Here is a 21,898-nt window from a genome sequence, read left to right on the forward strand (position 1 = left end):
CCCATCAGTACCGCAGGAGCGAAAAAAGGTGCTTCCCTTCCTTATATCGTCATAATATACCTCTTCACCGAGCACTCCACTTAAGCAACGACCCTCTTTTTAATTTGAGAACAGTATTAAAGCTCTTGGCAGAAATGAACACGGTATAAATCATTTGGCGAGGCTATATGTAGCATAGCCTCCAAGCTTCTCCTTGGAGGCTGTAGCTGCAATGCAGTCGCTCACAGAGCACATGCCTCGCAGCCCTCTCGAAGGTCTCTGCTGAGGCATTGGTGCTCCCTTCACAAAAAAGTTTTAGTAATCAATCGTTTATAGCGCACATTTATAGTCATAGCACTCACCGTTCGTCGACGTTTAATTGTAACAGTATACAAATTTCTTACGCCATTTACAGCGAATATTTTTAGGCCGCTAAGATTCCCAGCTAATTTTCTCATCCAGGAACAACGCATTTCCACACACCTCCAAGTGTCATGGTGCTCTTTGGCCATCTCTGGCCCTTGCGCAAAAAAAACAAGAAAAAAACAAAAAAACAATATCCGTCAAATCAAATCAATGTGTTAACGATTGATTGTGTTTCGAGCGTCGTTGCTCCTCGGGCGTTGTGAGCATATACGTGGACCCCATACCCCAGCCATATTTTGCCGCAAGACCCGCTGGGTCGTTTGTGTGGCCGGCGGTTCGGTGCCCGGTCGCAGCGGGCACATTCCGAGTCTCAGGGAATGCAAAAAAACAAAAACAAAACCATTCCAGTATACAAATATAGGTGCGCGTTAATGAACAGCACACAGGCGCAATGACTCCGGAGCCCCAACGCTACCACGTCCCTCGTAACGCACTCTGCCACTCTGAGGAAGCCAAACACCACAATGCTTAAATGTCTGAATGCGCTGCAGACGTACAAAATCCAGTTACTGCTACCTAGTTTGTGGACTGACAACTGTGTCATCCTCACACGGATCTTTGTACTAAAAGCTGATTAACCCAGAGCGTTTTGTGGTCAGGATAGAGAAGCACTGAAAAGATTTCCCCTATCGCTGGTTAATGCTGTTTTGTTAATCCTGCTTTACTGTGGCTGCGTGTGTGTGTGTGTGTGAAAACATTTATTGTAATGAGGTCCGGAGGCTCGACTTCTTAAGCCAAGGCGGGCCGCACCCACGTTGGCACTGTCAAGCCAAGCCTTTCAGCGACATCATGGGCCATCTGGACGGCCCTTAGTTGGTCCTGAAACAATGGGCTTTGAATCCTTTTCTCCCGCTGTGTCCATTCTTCAACTAGGTTGGGGAGAGTCGCGGGACACCCCGCCAGCATATGTCCGATTCCAATGATGACATTACAATCATTGCAGTCCATTGCCAAATCTGGGAGTACCACTGTGGCTGTGGTACTCCCAGATTTTGCGAGCCCCTCTCTTTTTCGTGCCATAACCACGAAATAAATTGTCGGACCGTCATTTAACGCAAGCCAAGGTTTCGTTGTGGCAAAACAATTTCGCGATTATTTGTCATCAAACGCAAGTTTTCGGGGAAAAACAATATGAAAACCTTATAGCAGCACCTCAAGTATAGTATACACTCGCTCGCGCTTGTAAATATAATTTTCGCGGTCTCCACTAACGTACGCCCTTGTTCATCGACTTAGTCGCATATTAGATATGAGCGCAGAGAGTTTGCCGACCAACGAGCCATTTACATGTGTTACGGAAGAATCTTCAAAGCCGAACGTTTAGTTACGTGTCACAACAAAACGAATGACGAACGATGTTACTTCCTTTCCGTAAGTTACTACAAAGCTTCAAACCATTGATGATATACGCTATAAACGCGGCATAAAGAAATCTAGCGCAATTGACATATTCCCGAGCTATTACCTCGAAAGTAAAATAATTTAATGACATCGCAGCAATAGACATTACTGAACCAAGAACATCATATCACAAGTTGTGTATTTCAAGCCGTTTGCAAAAATAAAGAAAAAAAAAGATGAACGGAGGGCAGTTATCCTGATTCGATACAACGGCTGAAAGTGAGCGCCATTGCGCATTGGAAAACAACTTACATCTCTACCTTCCAGTATACGCGCACCGTTCAGCAATACTCGTGCCATTCGGACAACGTTAATGAACTTGGAAGGATGGATACGCGACGTTTACGTGCCCTGCGAAGCTTTGGCCAAAGCTTCGTGCTATTCACGCCGTGATTGTCTGCGGCAGACGCCGTGATGTAGCGTCATGCTGCGACGCGCACCAGCGTTGTGCGCTGCCTTTGTTAATAGCGGCGGCAGAGGCGTAGACGAGGCACTGTACTGAGGCATGCAATGGCGTCGAACCACGTTGTAGAACTCGGCGGCGCCCACGGGAACGTGGTCAAAGGCGTTTATACTTTTGTCTCGTGGCACATACGACTGGTATTTTCGAGCTCTCTGTAGGGTCGGAGTCGAGAGCATTTGCAACACGTTCGTCTGCTTCTTTTAGAGCGGCGCACTCGAGCTCGGGAGTCACTCCCGCCTTCAACTGGAAAGCGCGAACCACGATCCGACAGAAGCACGATCACGTGGCTATACTCCGAATGATCCGAGAGTGCTCGGAGTCACGTGGGTGCTATGCAAAATGAAAAAGAAATTGCTGCGTCAGCTCGCGATGCAGATATAATTTTAAAGCGAAGTCGTCTTGGCAAACCTTAGTGATCTTTCCTCACCCTTGATAGGCGCTGCTGTCTTGCCGAATATGTCAAACGCCAAACTGCACTATCTCTACTGGCCTTACGGGTCTCCTGGACGCTGGCCTCGTTATCTACGGAATTACTCAGCGATGACACAAACGATCCCCTAAATAGTTTATTTCCAACGAATATGCATGGTCAAGAGCCCAATTCCTTTAATAAGGCAAACCTTTCTCTGCGTACTTTTTAGGGTATCGGGTATGACGCATCTGCTTCGTCGGTTGTCCACCGAGTGAAGTACAGTTAACTGCTGCACAGATCCAGGAGAACGAAGGCGAGCAATGCTGAAGACAGTATAATGCGCGGTCACGTGGGTGAAGTCGGGGGGCTCTCCGCGTCCTGCCCTGTTCACTGGCAGGCGGGCAATCGCTACGGTTCAAAATGCAGAGCAGAATACAATTAGTTGCATATCACGTCTTTACTTAAATGGCTTGACGAAAGCTCCGCTCCCAAGATTACATCACGTGGGTCGAATCTGAATGCATATTGTATTTTCAAAAAATACCAAGAGTAGACCATTTGATGTGGAAGAGGGCTTTTATTGCCGCCCATGCGAAGCATCTTCCGGGTGCCACGGTCGGGCCTAGTACGCTGGACCTGGTGGTGGTGCAAGATAGCCGCCTCCCAGTGGCGCACCACTCGGAAGGTGTGGCCGCGCTGCACCTTTGGCGAAGATCAAGAAGATGTCCTCGAGGGTTTTCTCCCCGACCAGAGCGTGCTCGAGTTGGAAGCTTTTCTGCAGCTGCGCCACCTTGGTGAACAGCACGCTCCAAGGAATCCGCTCCGACAGGTGATAGCCAAGCAGGTTCTGGATGGCAAGGAACACGCGTCGATGCGCTATACTACGGGGCATCACGCGCAATAAAGGAAGCATCCAAAGTGTGTCATTCGAATCAAAATACAAATATAACGTTCGCCATGACTCTTATTTATAATGGTCCCTTATGAAGCATATTGGATCCTACGTACGGGGTGTGTTTTCTTTAGTGCTATTAGCATTCCTTGAGAACTGTACCCAGCCTGCGGTATGTCATTATGTATCCAAGTGTGAAAGTCCGCGTATAAACTCTTTCTTGCCATCTTGGGTCACTGCGTAGTCCACGAACAAATGGGTAGAGCGTTGGGCTTCTGTGCTGAGAAAACTGGATTCAAAACCCACCGTTGGCGCAACTTGGTTCACTGGGTCACTGGGTACGTAACACTGAGTATGTGAGCTCTGAAACGAACCCCCTCGACGTGAGCTTGGGTCACATGGCGTTCACCAGTGGTCATGCGCCGCTCTTGTATAAAACGCTTTGATGCCAATTTGAGTCGCCGGTTGTGTGCCACCTTTCACGATAATCGTTATATAAAACATATCGACAACTACGCACTGACCATTAGACGGATTGCTATGAGAATTGATGTCGTCGATCATTTCTAAAAGGACAGATGCACGGCCATTTTTTTAGACCCCACAAAATTTATAAAAAGCGTCGGTGACAGAAAGTGCAATTGTCTCCCTTGAGCGGGTATACTCGAGGCGGCAGAGATTACTGACACGAGAAGTCAAAATGCGAAATCGACTAATCCGCAGAAATGCGCTAATTAACTACTGTGTTTAATTACTTTACAACACATATTGCCATTTACGAATTCTAGCGGCAGAGTTTGCGAGGAATATCCGTTTGGAACGACTTCTGAGGATCGCCTGGATTTCGAAATATGCACCGCGAACCTTGCGGTCGAAATGCATTGTTCTTCCTTTTACTTTTTGAACCAACCACCGTTTAATGAATTGAAACACAAGAAGTGAGGGAACGCCGATGTATTTCGCCAAACAATTTCGTTATACATATCTGGAAACTGGTGCTCTGAAATTTCGTTTACCGGCTGCAATTAGTTAATTACAATTTGCGCAGTAAAGTAGTTATTTTAATTTTGACTAGTGAATTTTTGCTGACTAGTCGACTATGCATTTCGATGTCTTGTGCATGTAATGTCCTCCGCATTGAGTAGCCCAACTCAGTGACTACAATGACGCCATTTGCCACAGCTCTGGATTAAACAAAATATATGTATGACTTAAAAATAAATAAAGAAAGGACACCCGGTACAAAATGATATAGCCCTATAGAGGCGATAAGCAATGCACCAGCCGTGAACGAGAAAAAGAAAAAGGTTTTTCAGTAATGACTACTTACGTTCTGAAAACAGTTAAAGTTAGGAAATAGGTTACAGCTTACCGTCCGAGCGCCTTACACGCTGCATTGCATGGTTTTACGGGGCTGAATTCACGAAACCTGTCGTTCGTAATTAGTGCTGTTTGTAATTTGCCGGTTACGTTTCATTCTGATGTGATCCACATTACAACCAGCCGGTATTCGCACTATAACCTACTATTACGTCGCAAATACTTTTTTTGTGTGTGCAAAGGAGCCAAGAAATACTTTAGGAATGTTCGGAAAACTTGAGTAATTGAAAGATACCATGCAGAAAATATATCGGATTGCTATAAAAGTACTTTGAGAAATGAACAGTTACAGTGTCTATGTGCGGTTTCAGTAGTCTCTCCTCGTACCTTCTTTAAAGGAACGGACAATCGTCCGGAATGTGTCGCGAGATTATAGTGCGGATGGAAACATGGTGGCTCGCAGCGAATGGAGCGAGCATAATTTTATCCCTTCAATAAGGAGCTACATCTTTAAGTCGGCACTGAAACTGAAGCAAGAATTACGGGGGGGGGGAGGCATTCTGCGGCGGAATGTGTTGTCAGGCCTTGAAAATCGTGTCCGTTTCTAAATACATGTAGGAGCTTGAGTTGTTTTCATGTGCTATATCTACGAAGCCACGAAAACGCGTATTACCAATCACTTCACATTATCACTGTATATCTGTGTACTCGTAACCTGCAAGTTGTTTTTTATAGAAAAATGGCGCCCCTTGCAGGCGCGGAAGGCGAACAGTTCGCTGACGGAGCACCGCTATCTCGCGCAAGCTTCTCGCAAGTACAAAACCAGCCACTACACCACTGCACCGAGTGTACCGCAAAAACCTGCAGGCGTCTGCACGCCGGTCGATAGACAGCTTTACGGATGACCGTATACCAGTGTACAAGTGTATAACAGCTGTGTCTTACCAGTACTCTCGTACGGGGCACAAACCTGGAGGCTTACGAAAAGGGTTCTACTTAAATTGAGGACGACGCAATGAGCTATGGAAAGAATGACGGGTGTAACGTTAAGGGATAAGAAAAGAGCAGATTGGGTGAGGGAACAAACGCGAGTAAATGACATCCTAGTTGAAATCAAGAAAAAGAAATGGGCATGGGCAGGACATGTAATGAGGAGGGAAGATAACCGATGGTCAGTAAGGGTTACGGACTGGATTCCAAGGGAAGGGAAGCGTAGCAGGGGGTGGGAGAAAGTTGGGTGGGCGGATGAGATTAAGAAGTTTGCAGGGACGAAATGGCCACAAATAGTACATGACCGGGATTGTTGGAAAAAATATGGGAGAGGCCTTTGCCCTGCAGTGGGCGTAGCCAGGCTGATGATGATGATATACCAGCGGTGCAACCTGCACCGCCACCTGCCTCACTCGACTCGGCCCATTCGTCCATAAGTCGGACGCATAGGTAGGGACGGTTGCCTCCGAGATGCCCTCTGACCAACAGAAACGGATCTCGAAGGCTAAGACGTCAACGCAGCCATGTTTTATTCTGCCGTTGGCAGGAAACATCGCAAAATAGATAAAAGCACTCCGTCTCAAACATCTCAAACAATAATAAAACGTTGTTGCGGCAGTTTTTTTTTACGCGGCAGTCTCGACGTTTGACAGGAATAGCTGCTCCGGCGAGTAATATGCATGTATTTCGAATTGCTGAGTTACTGCCGCCATCGATATCGGTTATCGCTGTTGACGGCGTCCGTACATAGTAAGTAGAACTGACTTGGCTGATCAGCAAATTCCCCTTTAAAGTTTCCACAAATTTCGGCGATGAACTCCAGGAAATTTCGACGGGATATAAGCTCTCCGTCGCGCCAAGAGAAGGGACATGTTTGAATATCAGATTTCAATCCCGTAAAAAAAAAAAAGTTGGAGAAAGATTGCATGTGCAGCATAGCGGCCTACGGAACCGGACTAAACAAAGTGTCTAGAATTTCACGATAACAATATTCGGCTTTGGAATGCGCAATTGTCTTGGGTGCGTGCCAACCTAGACGGCACATGCCAGCTTTCACATTCACAATTTTCGATGCCTGACTGACACTCTACGCAGTGACGGTGTTTTTCCAAAGCCGCACTACACGGAGGTTCTCTGCAAGATTTTAGGCATGAGGGGTTCTACAAGAGTTTGACGCCCACTGCTGTCTCTAAAAAAAGAAAGATTTATATCAATGATGACATTTGTGCACACAATCTAATGCCGGCATCATCGTCCGAACGAATCAGTATGTCCGTTCTGTGCGAAAAACGAAAGAATGAAACTAGAGTACTTCATCGTCAACACGCGCTATGAACATCAGCACCAGCACATACACCAGCACCAGCACGTATACCAGCTCATATACGTGCACCAGCACCACCAGCACCAGCACATATACGTGCCGGCAAAGCGTATTTTTTCTTCTGTTAAAAAAAAATCTAAGAAATCGCCAATACCTGGTGGGATTCGTCGAGTTCGATTCCCGCGAAAAGCTGTCGCACAGCTTCGTCCAGCCTGGGCGCATCTGCCGCGGCGGTGTGCTTGAGCAGGAACTCGAGTCGGTAGCCCTGGCCAAACTTCTCCCGCAGGTGCTGCAGCGTGCCCAGGCACATCATCTGACCGCCGACCATGATGGTGAGCCGGTCGCAAGAAAACTCGCACTCGTCCATGCTGCATGTGTTGACAGACGCGCGGGGCACAGCCTTAAGACTAAGGAATTCTGTTAGAATTAAGGCATCCATCCAACCCACCTACCCTCTGTAGTGGTAAAGGCAAGGCGCAGAAGACCAGGACTCAAGAAGAAGAACGCAAACAACAGGACCGGCGCCATCGTTTGTGTTCTTCTTCTTGAGTCCTGGTCTTCTGCGCCTTGCCTTTACTACTTCAAGCCTGAACCAACTAGCCCAAGCAATAGTTTTACTACCCTCTGTGTGCGTGCCCTCCATGTGCGTGCGCGAGCTCCCCGCAGCTTTCCTCCCCCTCCCCTTCCTTCCCTCTATCTCATCTTTCTATTCCCTCTCTCCCGTCCCCCAGAGCAGGGTAGCCAACCAGACGCATTTCTGGTTGCCTTCTCTCTTTGTTTCCTCCTCCTCCTCGCTGAACCTTGTGCAATGATATTGTATGCGCGACGCGAATAGTGTACTTTCTGAAAGGTGCGCGAGTACCACCAATTTTACGATGTGTAATGGGTGCACTGAACAGTTCCGAGGGTAACGTCTCTTCGTAACCGAGGAGGCAGGTGACGCAGAGCAGGAACAGCTGGTTGCCCGAACGGCTCACACTCGTGCCAAGCACTGTTGATCCGGCTGGCCCACTGGTTGCACAGCAGGCATGGAAGAGACGATCTGGCTGGCCTTGTTCTTGTGCTCTTCTTCTTCATTACAGATGGAACGTTTGACGAGTCGTGTATAAAAAAAAAAAGCCGACGCGTTTGACGTACCGAGCAAATTCCTTCGACGAACGGCGAGTGAGCTCGCCGCAGTCATTTGTCCACTTGTCTCGCTATTCACAGGTGCGCCCAATAAACATACCGTTTCGCGACGCGAGTTGCGTCATTGCGGTTGTTCGCCGTCACTACAATGCGACATTACTGGCAAAGTTACAATGCTTCGTACAAATGGCCATGTGTGTACGCTGTTGCACGTTTCGTAGTTATCACCGTTGTAACATTTTTTGTTTGTACCCACCCCTGGAAGCGGGGCCTTTGGCCCTCAACTCGCAGGACACGCAATAAAGTTGTTTCCTCCTCCTCCACGCCTGGAATGCCTCTTATCGAAGTCGGCATTATTTGCATATCATAACGGACGCGTGCATGCGAAGGAGAACGCAGCGCGAAATTGTGTTCCTTCTTTTGTTGACGAATGAAAAATTTGTAATTTCTAAGATAACAGCCACAGCATAAGAATTCCTACGCGCCAAGTGCAGGGTCGATCACATCTAAAGGCACGGACTTGCTGACCCGCTCGCCTATCGAGTTAAGAAATAGCGCCATCCATATCGCAACACTACTGCTAATCGACAGGTAGGTTTTAAAGCTCGGCATGAGCATTCTACCACTTCATTATTTAATTGCCACCGCCGTCGGATACTGCGCTGAAGCGACAAAGAACCCACTACGCTGGCCGAAGTGCCGCCAGGTGACGGGAGGTGGCGGGTCGAGAGCGAGGGATGCTACGGTGAGGAAGAGGCGGTAGTTTTGGCAGTCCATTGGGGAAGCACGGATTAACGCATTGGGGAATGGAAGGTAAAAATAAAGAGGAAAACAGATGAGAGAGAGAGAGATGTGGCGACCGTCACAGCCATAGCTGCCAGCACAATCTTTTTCATCCGCGATGTGGCAGCAGTGCGTTCATGACCCCAGAGAATTTCCGGTCAGCCATTTTCGAGAGTAAAATTAGCCAAGAAAGAAAAAGTGGTTTGCCGCATAGCAAACTGTAGGCTCATATTCTTGATGTTTTCAGATATAAAGAACGTGCACCATGCGTCGAACTCATGTACGGGCTTTTTTTGTTGCACTTTACAATACAATTCATTGTCAACTCCCGAACAAAACTGGTGCCAGCTGGAGGGGCCTGTAAGTTTATAGACTATTGTAGCTTGCGTTGTTCTTGAGGGCTTAACCGGAAGTCTTCTGGGAACTCTGTTTATAAGCATGAAAAGGGTCCAGTCCGCGTTCTCCCGGAACCCAACTAGGTTCCCTGCGTCTACTTTGTCTCCAGGTTTAACAAAAAAATTGTACGACTTTGGCCAGAAGCCTCCGAAACAGTGCCCTGACGTAGACACGGTGAAGGGTTGGACAAATGATATCAATACCCAATCACGATAACGCTTCCGAAACGCCTTTGGAATCATGTCAGGACCTGGAGACGTTTTAATATTGAGCCTCAGCAGCAAAGTCGGGAGGCCTCCCTTGACAACAACAGTTTGATTTGAGCTGCGCGTTATTGGCGTTTGACGAGTTGCCTGTAAATCGGTATCCCTGATTAACACTCCAGCTGCAAGATTTATTCAATTTTTCGGTGATCGAAGCTAGATCACTGCAAATGCGGTCACGTGCACGTAGGCCATCTACTGAGCGTTTAGTGCCCGACAAGCACCTCGAACACTTCTGTGGTACATTCTTTCCCCAGTAATTTATAGCGCTGTCTTCATAAGTTAAAACTTGGGTTGCCTAAATTCCTTCTGAACTTGTGTATTGAGCAGAGCCGTAACGACACGGTTTTGAGGCATTCTGTAACGCGCCTGCGATCACCGCCATTTAATATAGTTTGGGTTTACATATTTGCTTAGATTTCTGAGGGAAAAAGGGAGATGGGCAACATTTCCCAACATACTTTACGTCTTTACGGTTTGCGTCATCTACCGAAGGCATTGCATCGACAGCATGTTCTATATATTCGAGAATTGACGTGTCATATCAGCTTGATTAAATTTGTAAACGTGTATTGATGGGTCTGTCATTCACATTAAGAGAAGCTACTATCTTTTTTTTAAAATCTGAAATACCTCCTTCCACAGTAGTGTTGGAAGGAAATGTATCTTGAGTTAAAAATAAATCCAGTAGGAATGGACTACGTGCCTGCGGCACTCGCGTTGGTTCAGCTCCCTGCATTGTAGCACGGGCAAGGGCCTTGGCGGATATGGTGCTTTGACGTAATATACGATGTTTTATTGGTCAGTTCTGTGCAGCTAAGTTTTCGTACTTCATGCCACTTGCGGTAGGCAGGCTATTCTACATCCACCGCAATAGCGGTGAATGGCGCCAGCCAGTGGCGTAGCTAGGTCGTCTGGTACCCGGGGCCCATAGGTCTTCTGTCACCCCCCCGGGTGTAGTCGAGGAAGGCGAGGATATCGACAATTTCCGGGTTTCAGCACCAGTACAGCCGCCTTGGACACCGCGCACGTCCCACGGGTCCCACTCTCCTTCACTTTCTTTCCCAGAGGTCGCGAATGCGGCAAGTATTGGCGGCTAGGAGTTACGGAGTCGCCATCTATCGGAAGCGCCTCGCAGGCGTAGTGTGAGGGATCACGCGGCTCGCACCTCATAGGTTTTGCTGTCAGCGCTCACTGAAAACACCACCCGTGTGCTCTCCCAGAAATTTCTGTAAGTACTTTCGAAACGAGAGAAGTTTTTTACTGTCTAACTAATAATCTTGGGCAGACTGAAAGCACAGAATCCCTTACAGACGCTATCTCTTTACCGAATACGTACAGTGGACGCCACTGTGCGCGGTCGCCGCCATTTAGTCTCCCGAACCGGCTTCTTGCGTGAAAGGTAGGCAAACGGCGGGACCGTACTATGTGAAATATGTTCTTATAGTGCTTGTATATCTAAATGGAGCGTAATAGAAAAAAGCCTCAATGCAGCGATCGCACAGCTTCGCAGCGACCGAGTGCGCGTCTGCATGCTTGTCCGCGCACTGTTTCGCTTTCGCCGCGTGCGTTTTCGCACCGTGCCATGAGCTTTAGGCTGCAGAATATGAGCATTTGACAGTATACAAGCAACCAATGTTGCGCGGGCGCTATCAGAGCTGTTAAAAAATAATTTCATTGTAAAGACTTCGACGCCTACGTGGACTGATGTGCCGGACGTCGCGACGATTCAATCTTTTTTTTTTCTAAATTCTTGGACGTTTCAATATTATTTCTCGAGTTGCGTCGCACTATATGTTTATCGGTGTTCTCAGCGTGCGATTTCCCGCTGCTTCTTTTTTTTGTAATCCAGTGCATTAATTCATAACACAAACATGACCATATGCCATGCGTTTTTTTTGTGTGTGCTTCTTACCGCTCCCTATCCACTCCAGTGAACTTGCCAGTATCTATAGCATCGACAAGTTCATAGACCAAACCGTCATGACATTAGTCGGGCAGCGGACTCGGGCGAGCGGCTCAGTGCGCATTTTTCGAACATTGCAGAACCGGCGCCGAAGCAGAAATCTTCCTCGCGTCTGTGCTTGCTGCATACCCGAGTTGTAGCCGATGACTGTCTGTCGGTTTTATATTTCGCGATCATGGTTATATTGCGCTCAGTTTTACACAGACGATATTATAACGCAATATAACCATGAACGTTCACCAACTAGCCCCCTTCATTGCTTTACTATATATTTCGCGAGCCAAGCTTCACGCAGCTTCTTGTCCTGCCGCTACGTATGAATAAGGCTGACACCGGGCTCCGTTGCGTACGTCCGGCACTGCGGCACCGAGCAGTAGCCTACCATGTTGCGCATCTTTAAAGGCAGCCACTACCTATTCTAGTGCTTTCAATCGTTGTAAAGGAGGCACTCGAAGCGGGAAAACCCCGCCAATAAATGAGGACCGCAGCGTACGAGGGAACTTAAACTTTCCTTTTCAGCTCGCTTCCGCGCCCTCGAAGCAGCCGACGCGGCCGCTATTCCACGTGATCCCTAAAAGCACGTCACGCCGACGGTGGCGCCAGCTTCTCCAGTGGTGGAGCTCGAGGCCAATACACGCTGTTTTTATGCGAAGCATACTAGCCGCACAACCACGCTCTTCCTTGCTGCGCCGCGCGCGGCCGCGTAGCTACCATATGACGTCATAACAGCTGCAAAACGCCTCCTCGGCACGCCAATGGGCGCGCGTCTCTCGCAGGCATAGAGTTTCCTACAAAAATTGCTCGCAGGGGCCTGTCCGGTTGTCTGGAACGCCTCCCCGCGCTCCCATTCGGAGGCTCAACTCGTGCGCTCGCTTGCGGCCGCGTAGCTACATAGCCGGGTCTCAGCTCGTGCGCTCGCCTGCATGAGTTGTTTCTCCGTCTAGCCGAACCGAATATAGCCAAGCAGCAGCAGTTCACCAGGCTAAACAGTGGTTCAACAACTAAAATAAAGGCTAGTACGCTTCGCATCCTGGGGCGCTATAACGTAAAACTATTCCAAACTTTTCTATTCCAATTCTGCTATCAGTCCTCCACGATTGGTCAAAGACTTTTTTCGACCACGCCCACTTCGCCTGTCTGTCACGCGACGTCACGAAAACCGCTATACCTCTCCATCTGATATGATGTGTACACACTGATTATGCATGATTTGACAGAAAAAAGAAAAACAGTTATTTCTGATTCGATTCCTTTTCGCCATTAGCCCTCGGCTATTGGTGAAAAGTTTTCGGGCTGCGCCCACTTCACCTGCCTGTCACGCGACGTCACAAAACCGCACAAACTCACCGCGTCAAAGTGACGTGTATGCGATAAAGATGCATTAATATGCCGAACAAAACTGAATTTTCTTCGGAATAGCCGCAGGCTGCCCCGTTCCGAAAGGAATAAAAGATTGCTGCTGCCGATTGCTGAGACGCTGGCTACTCGCACCTGCCGGAGAGCATGGGTCTATTTGCGCATTATAAAACTTCTTGCGTGGCCGTGTAACATTTTTGAGCCCTTTTGGGACGTTTACCACCTCATTTTGCCAACTCTTCTTTGCTGAGGATCAGTTTTAGCGTCATTCTTAAGCTTCCGTTGCATGCCGCTGTGATTTTCGACCAGCCACCACAAGCTAAGTAAGAGAAAGCCGACCAATCGCACACGCCAGCACCACCCTCTTCATCCGGTTATCGATTTTCAGTGCACTGGCTCTGCCCCAGTGAATCCCTCTCCACTTGAACGTTCTCCTCGCCTCTTGTCAGCCAATTAGATAAGACAAGCCGCTCAGTTTAGGCAACGTTTTAGTTTTTCAAGCAAACAAAAGTGACCTCCTATGAGCGAGGAGAGCGTTTGATTGGTCTGTTCAGACACCCCTGCGGGTGACCGCCCGGTGCTTGCGTCGGTGGTTACGCAAATTTGACGTCAGGAGATTGGAATAGAAACATATTGGAATAGTTTTACGTTATAGGGCCCCTGGGCTTAACCTTAGCTAAGCCACAGCCATTCTTTTTTTCTGCGCCAAATAACACAGTTGCTGCACTGATAACTTGTGATAAGTGCATGTGCACATCTTCTGTCAGATTGTAAGGCTTGGCAACCAAAACAAATGCGGCATCGTGGCAAATACGGCTCACGTCACAAGTAAAAAAAATTATAAAGTTTTAATTACCAATTTTAGCGGCAAAATTGCATTTGCAAAATTGAATGCCGACATTCATATTTTGCCCAACAACAACTTCACAAAAATCGTCGTAGGTACTATGGCCCGCAGTATTTTGGCTGTGGGCAGCCCTGAACGAAAACGAAAATTGTGTCTCAGTGACGCTGATCTCCCCACCATATTAGAAAAACGGAAAACGCCACCTGCCTCCCTGCTGCGTGGGCACCAATGTTATTGCGATTACGACTTCTCTTTATTGTGATCAATAAAGCCTTGTTTTTATTTGCTGCTATACGGACAAACGTGATTATCCTAGCTGCGGTACCACCAAAAGATTGGGAACAGAATAGAGCACGCTTCGAGTCGATTCTTGGCGTCACCATAAAAAAAAAAGGACCTCGATGAAGTCCGTGCCAGCGAAACCTGTTGGTCTGCACTCACAATGGAGAGGGTTGAAGGATCAACCTCACTAGTCCACTATTTCATATTTCTTTCGCTACTGCCATGCTGGGCGCCGCCCGCAGTGCCAAAGTACTGTAGGTTGTAGCACCCAAAACGATATTGTTTTGGGTGCTAGTTTTTGTTGAGTTAATAATATGACTTTGAATCCTCAATTCTAGAATTGAAGTGCTTCCTCTATAAGTACTAATTTGGGGATTATTGAGGATACGGTTATTACTTACCTGCCATATTTTTCACGCTACCGAGTTCCTAGTAATCACAGATACATAACTTCATAGAATATCCGGAAATATCCTCACAAAATTCACGTTTTTTTTATTCTGTGCAGCTGACACAGACACTGTACTTACGACATGGAGTCACACAATAACAACAGTTTTTTGAAACTTTCGAGGGTAAGAAGGAAAGCGTGAAACATAACGGCAGGTTTCGCAGCGGCTTCTCGGAGCGAGCGGGAGAGAAGTAAAAGCGAGCACATAGTTTAGCGACCATTTTAGGAATTAAATTTTTCTAGCCCGCACATTCGTGCAATTATTTCATGGGGTGTTGACATAGCTGCAGCCGACAATTCTGCAGCGCAACGCATCGGGTACATGAGCTCGGGCTACTGGATACCGGAGCATTCTTTGCCGTTTGCGCCCAGTCAAGCCAGCGGAAAAAGGGGTGTCTACAGGCGTATGACACCCCCCCCCTCCCTCTGGCCCCTTGCACCCGGGGCCCACGGCCCCCCGGCTCCCCCTATTGCTACGCCACTGGCGCCAGCTAACACTGCTATGTGGGATGCCTCAACGCGCACCTCCTACCCCGCTCCACGGAGCGGCGGGCGAAGAAGACATCGAGGCACCCTATACTGCTATGGCTAATTCTAACACATGCACACAAATGCCCGCGAAAGTCAATAAAAGGGACAGACGGCTCAATTGCTGAAGCATTGCACGCAGGTTGTTGGTTTGGCAATGGCCTCCGAAACTGGGCCGCGTGCGCCAGCCGATCTCGGAGGCTATGGTTCGTCCTTCACCTACGAAGGCTGCCTTTTCTTCGCTGTCTGTTGGCTGCATTTAGATTCGCCTACAAATGTAGCCATTGGCTCGTATATCAAGGAATCCGCTGTCGCTGCATGTTTTCCTACACCTTCTCCTTGGCTTCACCGTCTGTTGATTTTACCTGCATGTTACACGAGCACTCACGTCGATGAGCAAAACGTGAACAAAGCGAATGCAGGAGCCAACGTTTCGACAAGTGGACTTGTCTTCTCCAAGGCGACGTATGCTTTCCTCGCCACAGTATATATAGGTGGGGTTCTTCTAAAGGGGAGAGGGTGCGAAGCCGGAGGATGCGGAAACGAGGGAAAATGTGTTAGCGTGTCGAATTACATATACTGTGGCGAGGAAAGCATACGTCGCCTTGAAGAAGACAAGTCCACTTGTCGAAACGTTGGCTCCTGCATTCGCTTTGTTCACGTTTGCTCATTGTCTTGGAATTTCCATATCCCGCATTCCCCGTCTTTTGCACGAGTATACTCACGTGTGTGACGTGAGCACGAAGGTTGTCCGCGAGCGCCTCTTGATCTCGCCGATGGCCCGGAAGATTTTGTTGCGGGACACCACGTCCACGCCGGCGTACGGCTCGTCGAGGAACACGAACGGCTGCATGCCCAGCAGCGCAGCACCGATGGACAACTTCCGGCGGTTGCCTCCGCTGAGAGTCCGGAGAGAAGCGCGCTCAAATAACACTCGACGATGAGAAGTATTGCGCACGGCGAGACGGGCACTGCCAGGTACCAGGCAGTATGCCAGGTACCTGGCATACTGTCTGGTACCTGGCACAGGCGGTACCTGGCATTACAGTACCTCCTATATGAAGCAGGTACAGTACCGTGGCAGAGTATGCCAGGTACTGCCTGTGCCAGGTACCAGGCAGTATGCCAGGTACCTGGCATACTGACTGGTACCTGGCACAGGCAGTACCTGGAATACTCTGCCACGGCACTGTACCTGGCATACTGCCTGGTACCTGGCACAGGCAGTACCTGGCATACTCTGCCACTGTACCTGGTTCATATAGGAGGTACTGTACCTGGTACTGGTGCTGTGCTGTATGGTAACGGTACCTGGCATACTCTGCCAGGTACCGTTACACTTACTTAAAGGGGCCAGGATACGGGCCCCAATACTGTTATTCACGCAGAAATACTGAGCTGCAAGCTCACATTTAAGATTGTGTGGTACAGCGCGAAGCAGGGACGAAGGACGTGAGAAGAAAAGAAAACGAGGACAAACGAGGAAACCTCGTTTTTCTCGCGTCCGTTGTCCCTACTTCGCGGTGTGCCACGCAGCCTAAAATGGAAAAACCGACTAGCCCAAACCATCACCCTTCTAACTCACATTTGAACTCCAACTTTCAAACCTGAAACGCTGCCTTCTGGCAATTCCAGAATGTGTTACTTGTGGAGGCAACACTGACCAAACAAACAAAGATGGCTACGACATCTGTGTAGTCTGGAAAGTTGCGCTTCTTGGTGATTAATCATCATGCCTTGCTTGTGAAGCAGCGCACAGACACGGACACAGTGAAGACACAGAAGAAACCAAGTAACCAACCAAGAAAGCCGATCCGACCGAACCAAGCAATCAAACCACCCAAACCAAGCAAACAAACCAAGCAGCGAGTGTCGTCTTTTCTTGTGTGCCTTCACTGTGTCCGTGTCAGTGCGCTGCTTCACCAGCAAGGTATGATGACATCTATGTTCATGGCGGCTCTTCCGCCTGTTTCTACGATCAAGTTTCTGATTTGTGGTGTAGAACGGAGGCGTTCAGTCGAAAGGGTTTTTGCTGCCGATTACCTCATTTTGATCGTATCAAGTATTTCGGCGACGAAAGCGCGGAAATCGTTGCGCTGTGCGTGCGAACGTTCGGCCTGTCTATAGCGAGCCACATTGGTCATTTTTAACGGCGAAGTGCCTTTTAGACGAGCCGGAGGTTAAAGGGAAAGCGTGTGTGCGTAGCGGGTCCCTTCAAAAGCTACGAGCAATAGTTCGCGGCGTTGCTCCAATGCTACACTGTAACCCGTGCAGTATTATCACATAATATGATCCCCACTATCCCCACTATCCCCACTATCCCCACTATCCCACTATCCCCCAATATGTATTGGAAGTATCGTCTGTCGTGCTCCCAGGAGCTAGATGCGCATATTGTGCACTGGTAGAACGCGGCTGAAAACTGTAAGTTACCTGGCCAGTGTGTCTTAAAAAAGAAGATAACAAACAAACAAACAAACAAACAAACAAACTATAGCTCCGTTTGTACGTCGGAGTGCGCATTTCTCTTTACAGTTAGCTTATCCGTGTGATAAGGTCTGATAAGATACTGCTCTCAGTACGCAGTGTTCGAGTTAGGGTCCAGGCTTTGGAACGCAGTAACCGTTTTCCTCCCGTAGGAATTCTCAAAACCCGGAGAAACGGGAGAAGTGAATAACAACCAATCGGAACAAGTTGAGTTTCTTCCAACAAGTTCCCGAAATTTAGCGAGGGCTATCTTTTGCTCAATTAAACTTGTATTAATGTAAACGCGTCACTTGGAAACGAATCGAACCAGTCTTGATGGAATTTAGCTGTGGAATTCAGGGTCACTTCAGTGTCAGATACATGGAATTCAGTGCCGGAAAGCACACTAGCGGTGCTGTGGCCAGGCCGAATGCTCCAAATCTGGAACGAGTGCTGTTTGCAGTTCCTTCTAAATTGCTTACGAGCAAACAAACGAAGAGCTAAGTATGCTGAATGAGAAAACATCTTCTGCTTGCGCCGCTACACTAAAGCATGCTGTAAAAACGATACGTCGTCTCGCGGCATAGCATGAGTCATGATCAATTTTAGAACTTCCGAGCTAGCTACCGTTCTTGCTACGGGTGCCTGCAGCCAAAAGTACATTAGGGAGAGTATTCCTGCTGCTTAAGGCATTACTAACAGGAATTCTTGGGCAGAAAACTAAAAAAAACAAGTGAAGCTTAAGCGTACATCACTAATTTATTAAAGCGCCTTCCCTGAACAAAGTACACTTCGCGATTTGAAGCACCAGCAGCATACATAAAATATAGAAAGACAAAACAATGATCATTCCGCCGGGAATAAAGAAGTCATCCCTAGCGAAGTGTTTCGAACAAACCAGCACGGTATCGGTCACCGTTTCCCAAGGCCCGTAAGATTCTATTCAATGCCGGTCTCCGATGCGCGTCGTCTGCTTGTTTCGGGAAACGATGAGATCACACACTGCTGCTTTCAGCCGTAATGACACGCACAATAGTACACAACAGAAGTCTTTCGACGTCCGACTTTTTTCATTTCCGGGCTTGTGCGCAGCGGCATCACAACGGCCTGAGAACTGCTAGGCAATCAGCGCATGCCGCGAGAGGGCGTACACCCGGTCTCGCTTCAAGGCTGAACCTGGATCGGCCGTTTCTCGGCGCTGCCGCTAGGCGGCGAGCGATTACTTGGAGTCGGGATTAAGCCCTAGCTCCCAGCCACAGCGAGTGCCATGTTGACATAGGCTCTGTTAAGCCAGGAAATGCGAGGCCACCGTTGGACTGTATTCTCCGAAGAAGTTCCGAGACCACATCACAAGTTCTAGTACACGGTGGCAATGCAAAAAACCAAACACGGCCGCGTGATAGACATGGCGCATTTTCAGCTCCTGCAATCGCTTTGAGTGCTTAGGGTACACAGAAGCATGGCTTCGAGATCGGCTGCCTTTAGTGAGAGCCGGCTGTTTCCGCACTGCCCGGGGTGCGATTTCGGATGGATGGATGGCGGCTATACCCTTTGTAACGGGCGGCGGCTGGCGCCACCTAGCCTTTTGCTCCCCCTCCTATTTTATTATTATTATTTTTTCCTTTCTTTATATCCTCTTTTCCTTAACCTAGTTTCATTTCCCTCCTCCCCCCAAAATTACTATTTAAAACAGTAGAGGAAACATTATCTCCCCGATTTATGGTATTATCTATCCCTTGACTTTCTCCACCAATCCTCAAGCCTCCCCTTCGTTACTGCCACTCTTTTCTCGTCTATCTGCCCTCGTTCCCCGGGAAAACCTAATGCCCCTTCCATATCTGCCACTGTTCCCTCTGCCAGGGTCCTGCGAAAGTCTGTGCATCTCAGCACTATATGTTCAGCGGTCTCCATTTCGGCTCCGCAGGCTGTGCACCGAAGGTCCACGTCTTCAAATTTAACCCTGTATGTTTTCGTTCTCAAAACCCCCGTCCTAGCTTCGAATAATAGTGAGCTGCCCCGCGAGTTATCAAATAAGGGCTCTCTCTTAATCTCCTGTTTTTGAACCTATACATTGATAGCGCTGGCTTTCCGAGCATTCTTTCTTCCCACATTTTTCTTTCTGTCTCCTTCACCTCCTTTCCCTCACTAGAACCACGTTGGACCCCCTCCCTCGGCTGTAGGTATCTATTCCTCAGCTTCCTCGTTCTGAGTGTCCACTTTGTGTTCAAACTTTTCATGTACAGATATTTGTACACTTTTCCTGCCCACCTTTTTTCCTCCAGTGTTGGGAGTCTCTGTTCAAATTTTAGTTTACTTATTGCCTGTCTACCTTCGAATGACGTCCATCCCATGTCCCCCTGCACTCCCCGTGTTCTCCTAAGGCCAACCTGCCTACACTTCTCTGTCTCGTTTCCATGCATGCCTGAACTTCCGATTTCATGCACAGTACTGAATTTCCGAATGTGAGGCCAGGTACCATAACCCCTTTCCATACGCCCCTAACCACCTCGCACCTATTATAGTTCCAAAGTGCATTGTGTTTCATTACAGCTGAGTTCCTTTTCACTTTTTCAATCATAATTTTTTCCTGTTCTTCCAAGTACTTTTTGCCATTGTTTAGCCATATGCCCAAATACTTGTATTTTTCAACATGATCAATCTTAGTGCTTTGTATTTCCAATGGTTCCCCCCTTTCTTCATTTCATTTCTTCAGCGTTCATTGTTGCCAGAGTGCTGCGTGGTGCAACTTCATTATAAGGAAAGTTACGGCGCAGATTTTCTACCACACCTAATGCGCTCAAGTTTTGCGAGCTTGCTGAGGGAGGCCGGACGTGTGCGGCTTGGGACGCAATGTAGAATACAGGCCCGAAAATTTGATGGCATTGCCATTCTGATGACTAGAGAACTGAAGGTGTCAACAGTGCCTCATCATGAGCCAGTGATGCAGCACAAGCATGCGAGTCCCTTATGGGAGCTGAGCCTATGTAAATACTCTTTTCCAAGTAATTTGCTTTTGGAGTTTACTCAGTGTTGTTTGCAGCACACCAGACAGGTTACGAACTCTGACCGTTCTGACATGAGCGGTGAATGATAAAGGAACACTATATAGGGAAATCAATACGCACATTATACCGGCACTAGCTCTGCACATCTGGCCTGTATGCGCACGCACACACACACACACACACACACACACACACACACACACACACACACACACACACACACACACACACGCACACGCACACACGCACACGCACACGCACACACGCACGCACACACTCACACACACGCACGCACGCACGCACGCACACACACACACACGCACACACGCACACGCACACGCACACGCACACACGCACGCACACACTCACACACACGCACGCACGCACGCACGCACACACACGCACACGCACGCACGCGGGCACACCAGGAAAGTGCCAAAACACAGACTGTGCGGCTGAGTGTCGGTGTGTCCCATCGAATAACAGTTAGCGCTCGTTTCGTGTGCAAGTAGGAATATTTTCCGTGTTTCGGACAAAAATGGGGCATTGGAGGGCAATATTTTATCAATTCCCCAGTCGGCGCGTTTCATTAGCAGAAAATTGGTTCAAACCGGTCACAGCGAAACGCTATAGATAGTTTGAACAGACGTCATCGCGGCCGCCATCTTTAGGTACTAATTAGCAGGTCGAGAAGGAGTGTAATCGAGAGAACGTGACAACATGGCAGCACGATGGGCCCATCTTGTGTCGAACGGCCAAGCGACCACACCGATAAACCGGTGAAGAACCATCACCGTCAATAAGCAAAGCAATGCGCGCGTGATAATACAATCTGCTAACATCATCGTGGCCGCCATGTTTTGGTACTAGCGCCGTGACAGCCACGTCCGTGACGTCACATGAAAACTATCTGTATCGTGAACATGCGCGCCACCGACTGTCCATGCCCCGCTAACGCGGCTACGGTGGTGCCACCCATAGCTCGATCTCGTTGCCTCATACGGCACTTATGACCGAAAAAAAGATTTCCCATTGGCTACCTCCCACCACAACCCTACATGCTCCCGTCTTTTTTTTCTCCCTTCTTTCTTTCTATTGGACCACAGACAAGCTCTCTCGACAAAGATCAAACTCGCTGATTACAATCTTTCTCTCTTTGTGTTCTTATCTCGAAACTTAATTTTGAAGCGAAATTTTTAGCAATCCAAACACCATCCACG

General features: G+C 48.3%; 1 protein-coding gene across 1 annotated transcript in view; it reads right to left on the minus strand.

The window, feature by feature from the left end:
* Positions 1–3,238: 3,238 nt before the first annotated feature.
* Positions 3,239–21,898, minus strand: part of LOC135899525 (phospholipid-transporting ATPase ABCA3-like) — a 138,310-nt gene continuing 119,650 nt past the window's right edge. The window contains exons 22-24 of the mRNA XM_065428809.1: positions 15,933–16,106; positions 7,362–7,575; positions 3,239–3,528 (exon numbers count right to left, since the gene is read on the minus strand). Coding sequence (XP_065284881.1) covers positions 3,304–3,528; positions 7,362–7,575; positions 15,933–16,106 — 613 coding nt within the window. The 3' untranslated portion in view covers positions 3,239–3,303. The remainder of the gene's footprint in view (positions 3,529–7,361; positions 7,576–15,932; positions 16,107–21,898) is intronic.

The sequence above is a fragment of the Dermacentor albipictus genome, chromosome 10 (assembly GCF_038994185.2).
Source record: "Dermacentor albipictus isolate Rhodes 1998 colony chromosome 10, USDA_Dalb.pri_finalv2, whole genome shotgun sequence".
Lineage (NCBI taxonomy): Eukaryota > Metazoa > Arthropoda > Arachnida > Ixodida > Ixodidae > Dermacentor > Dermacentor albipictus.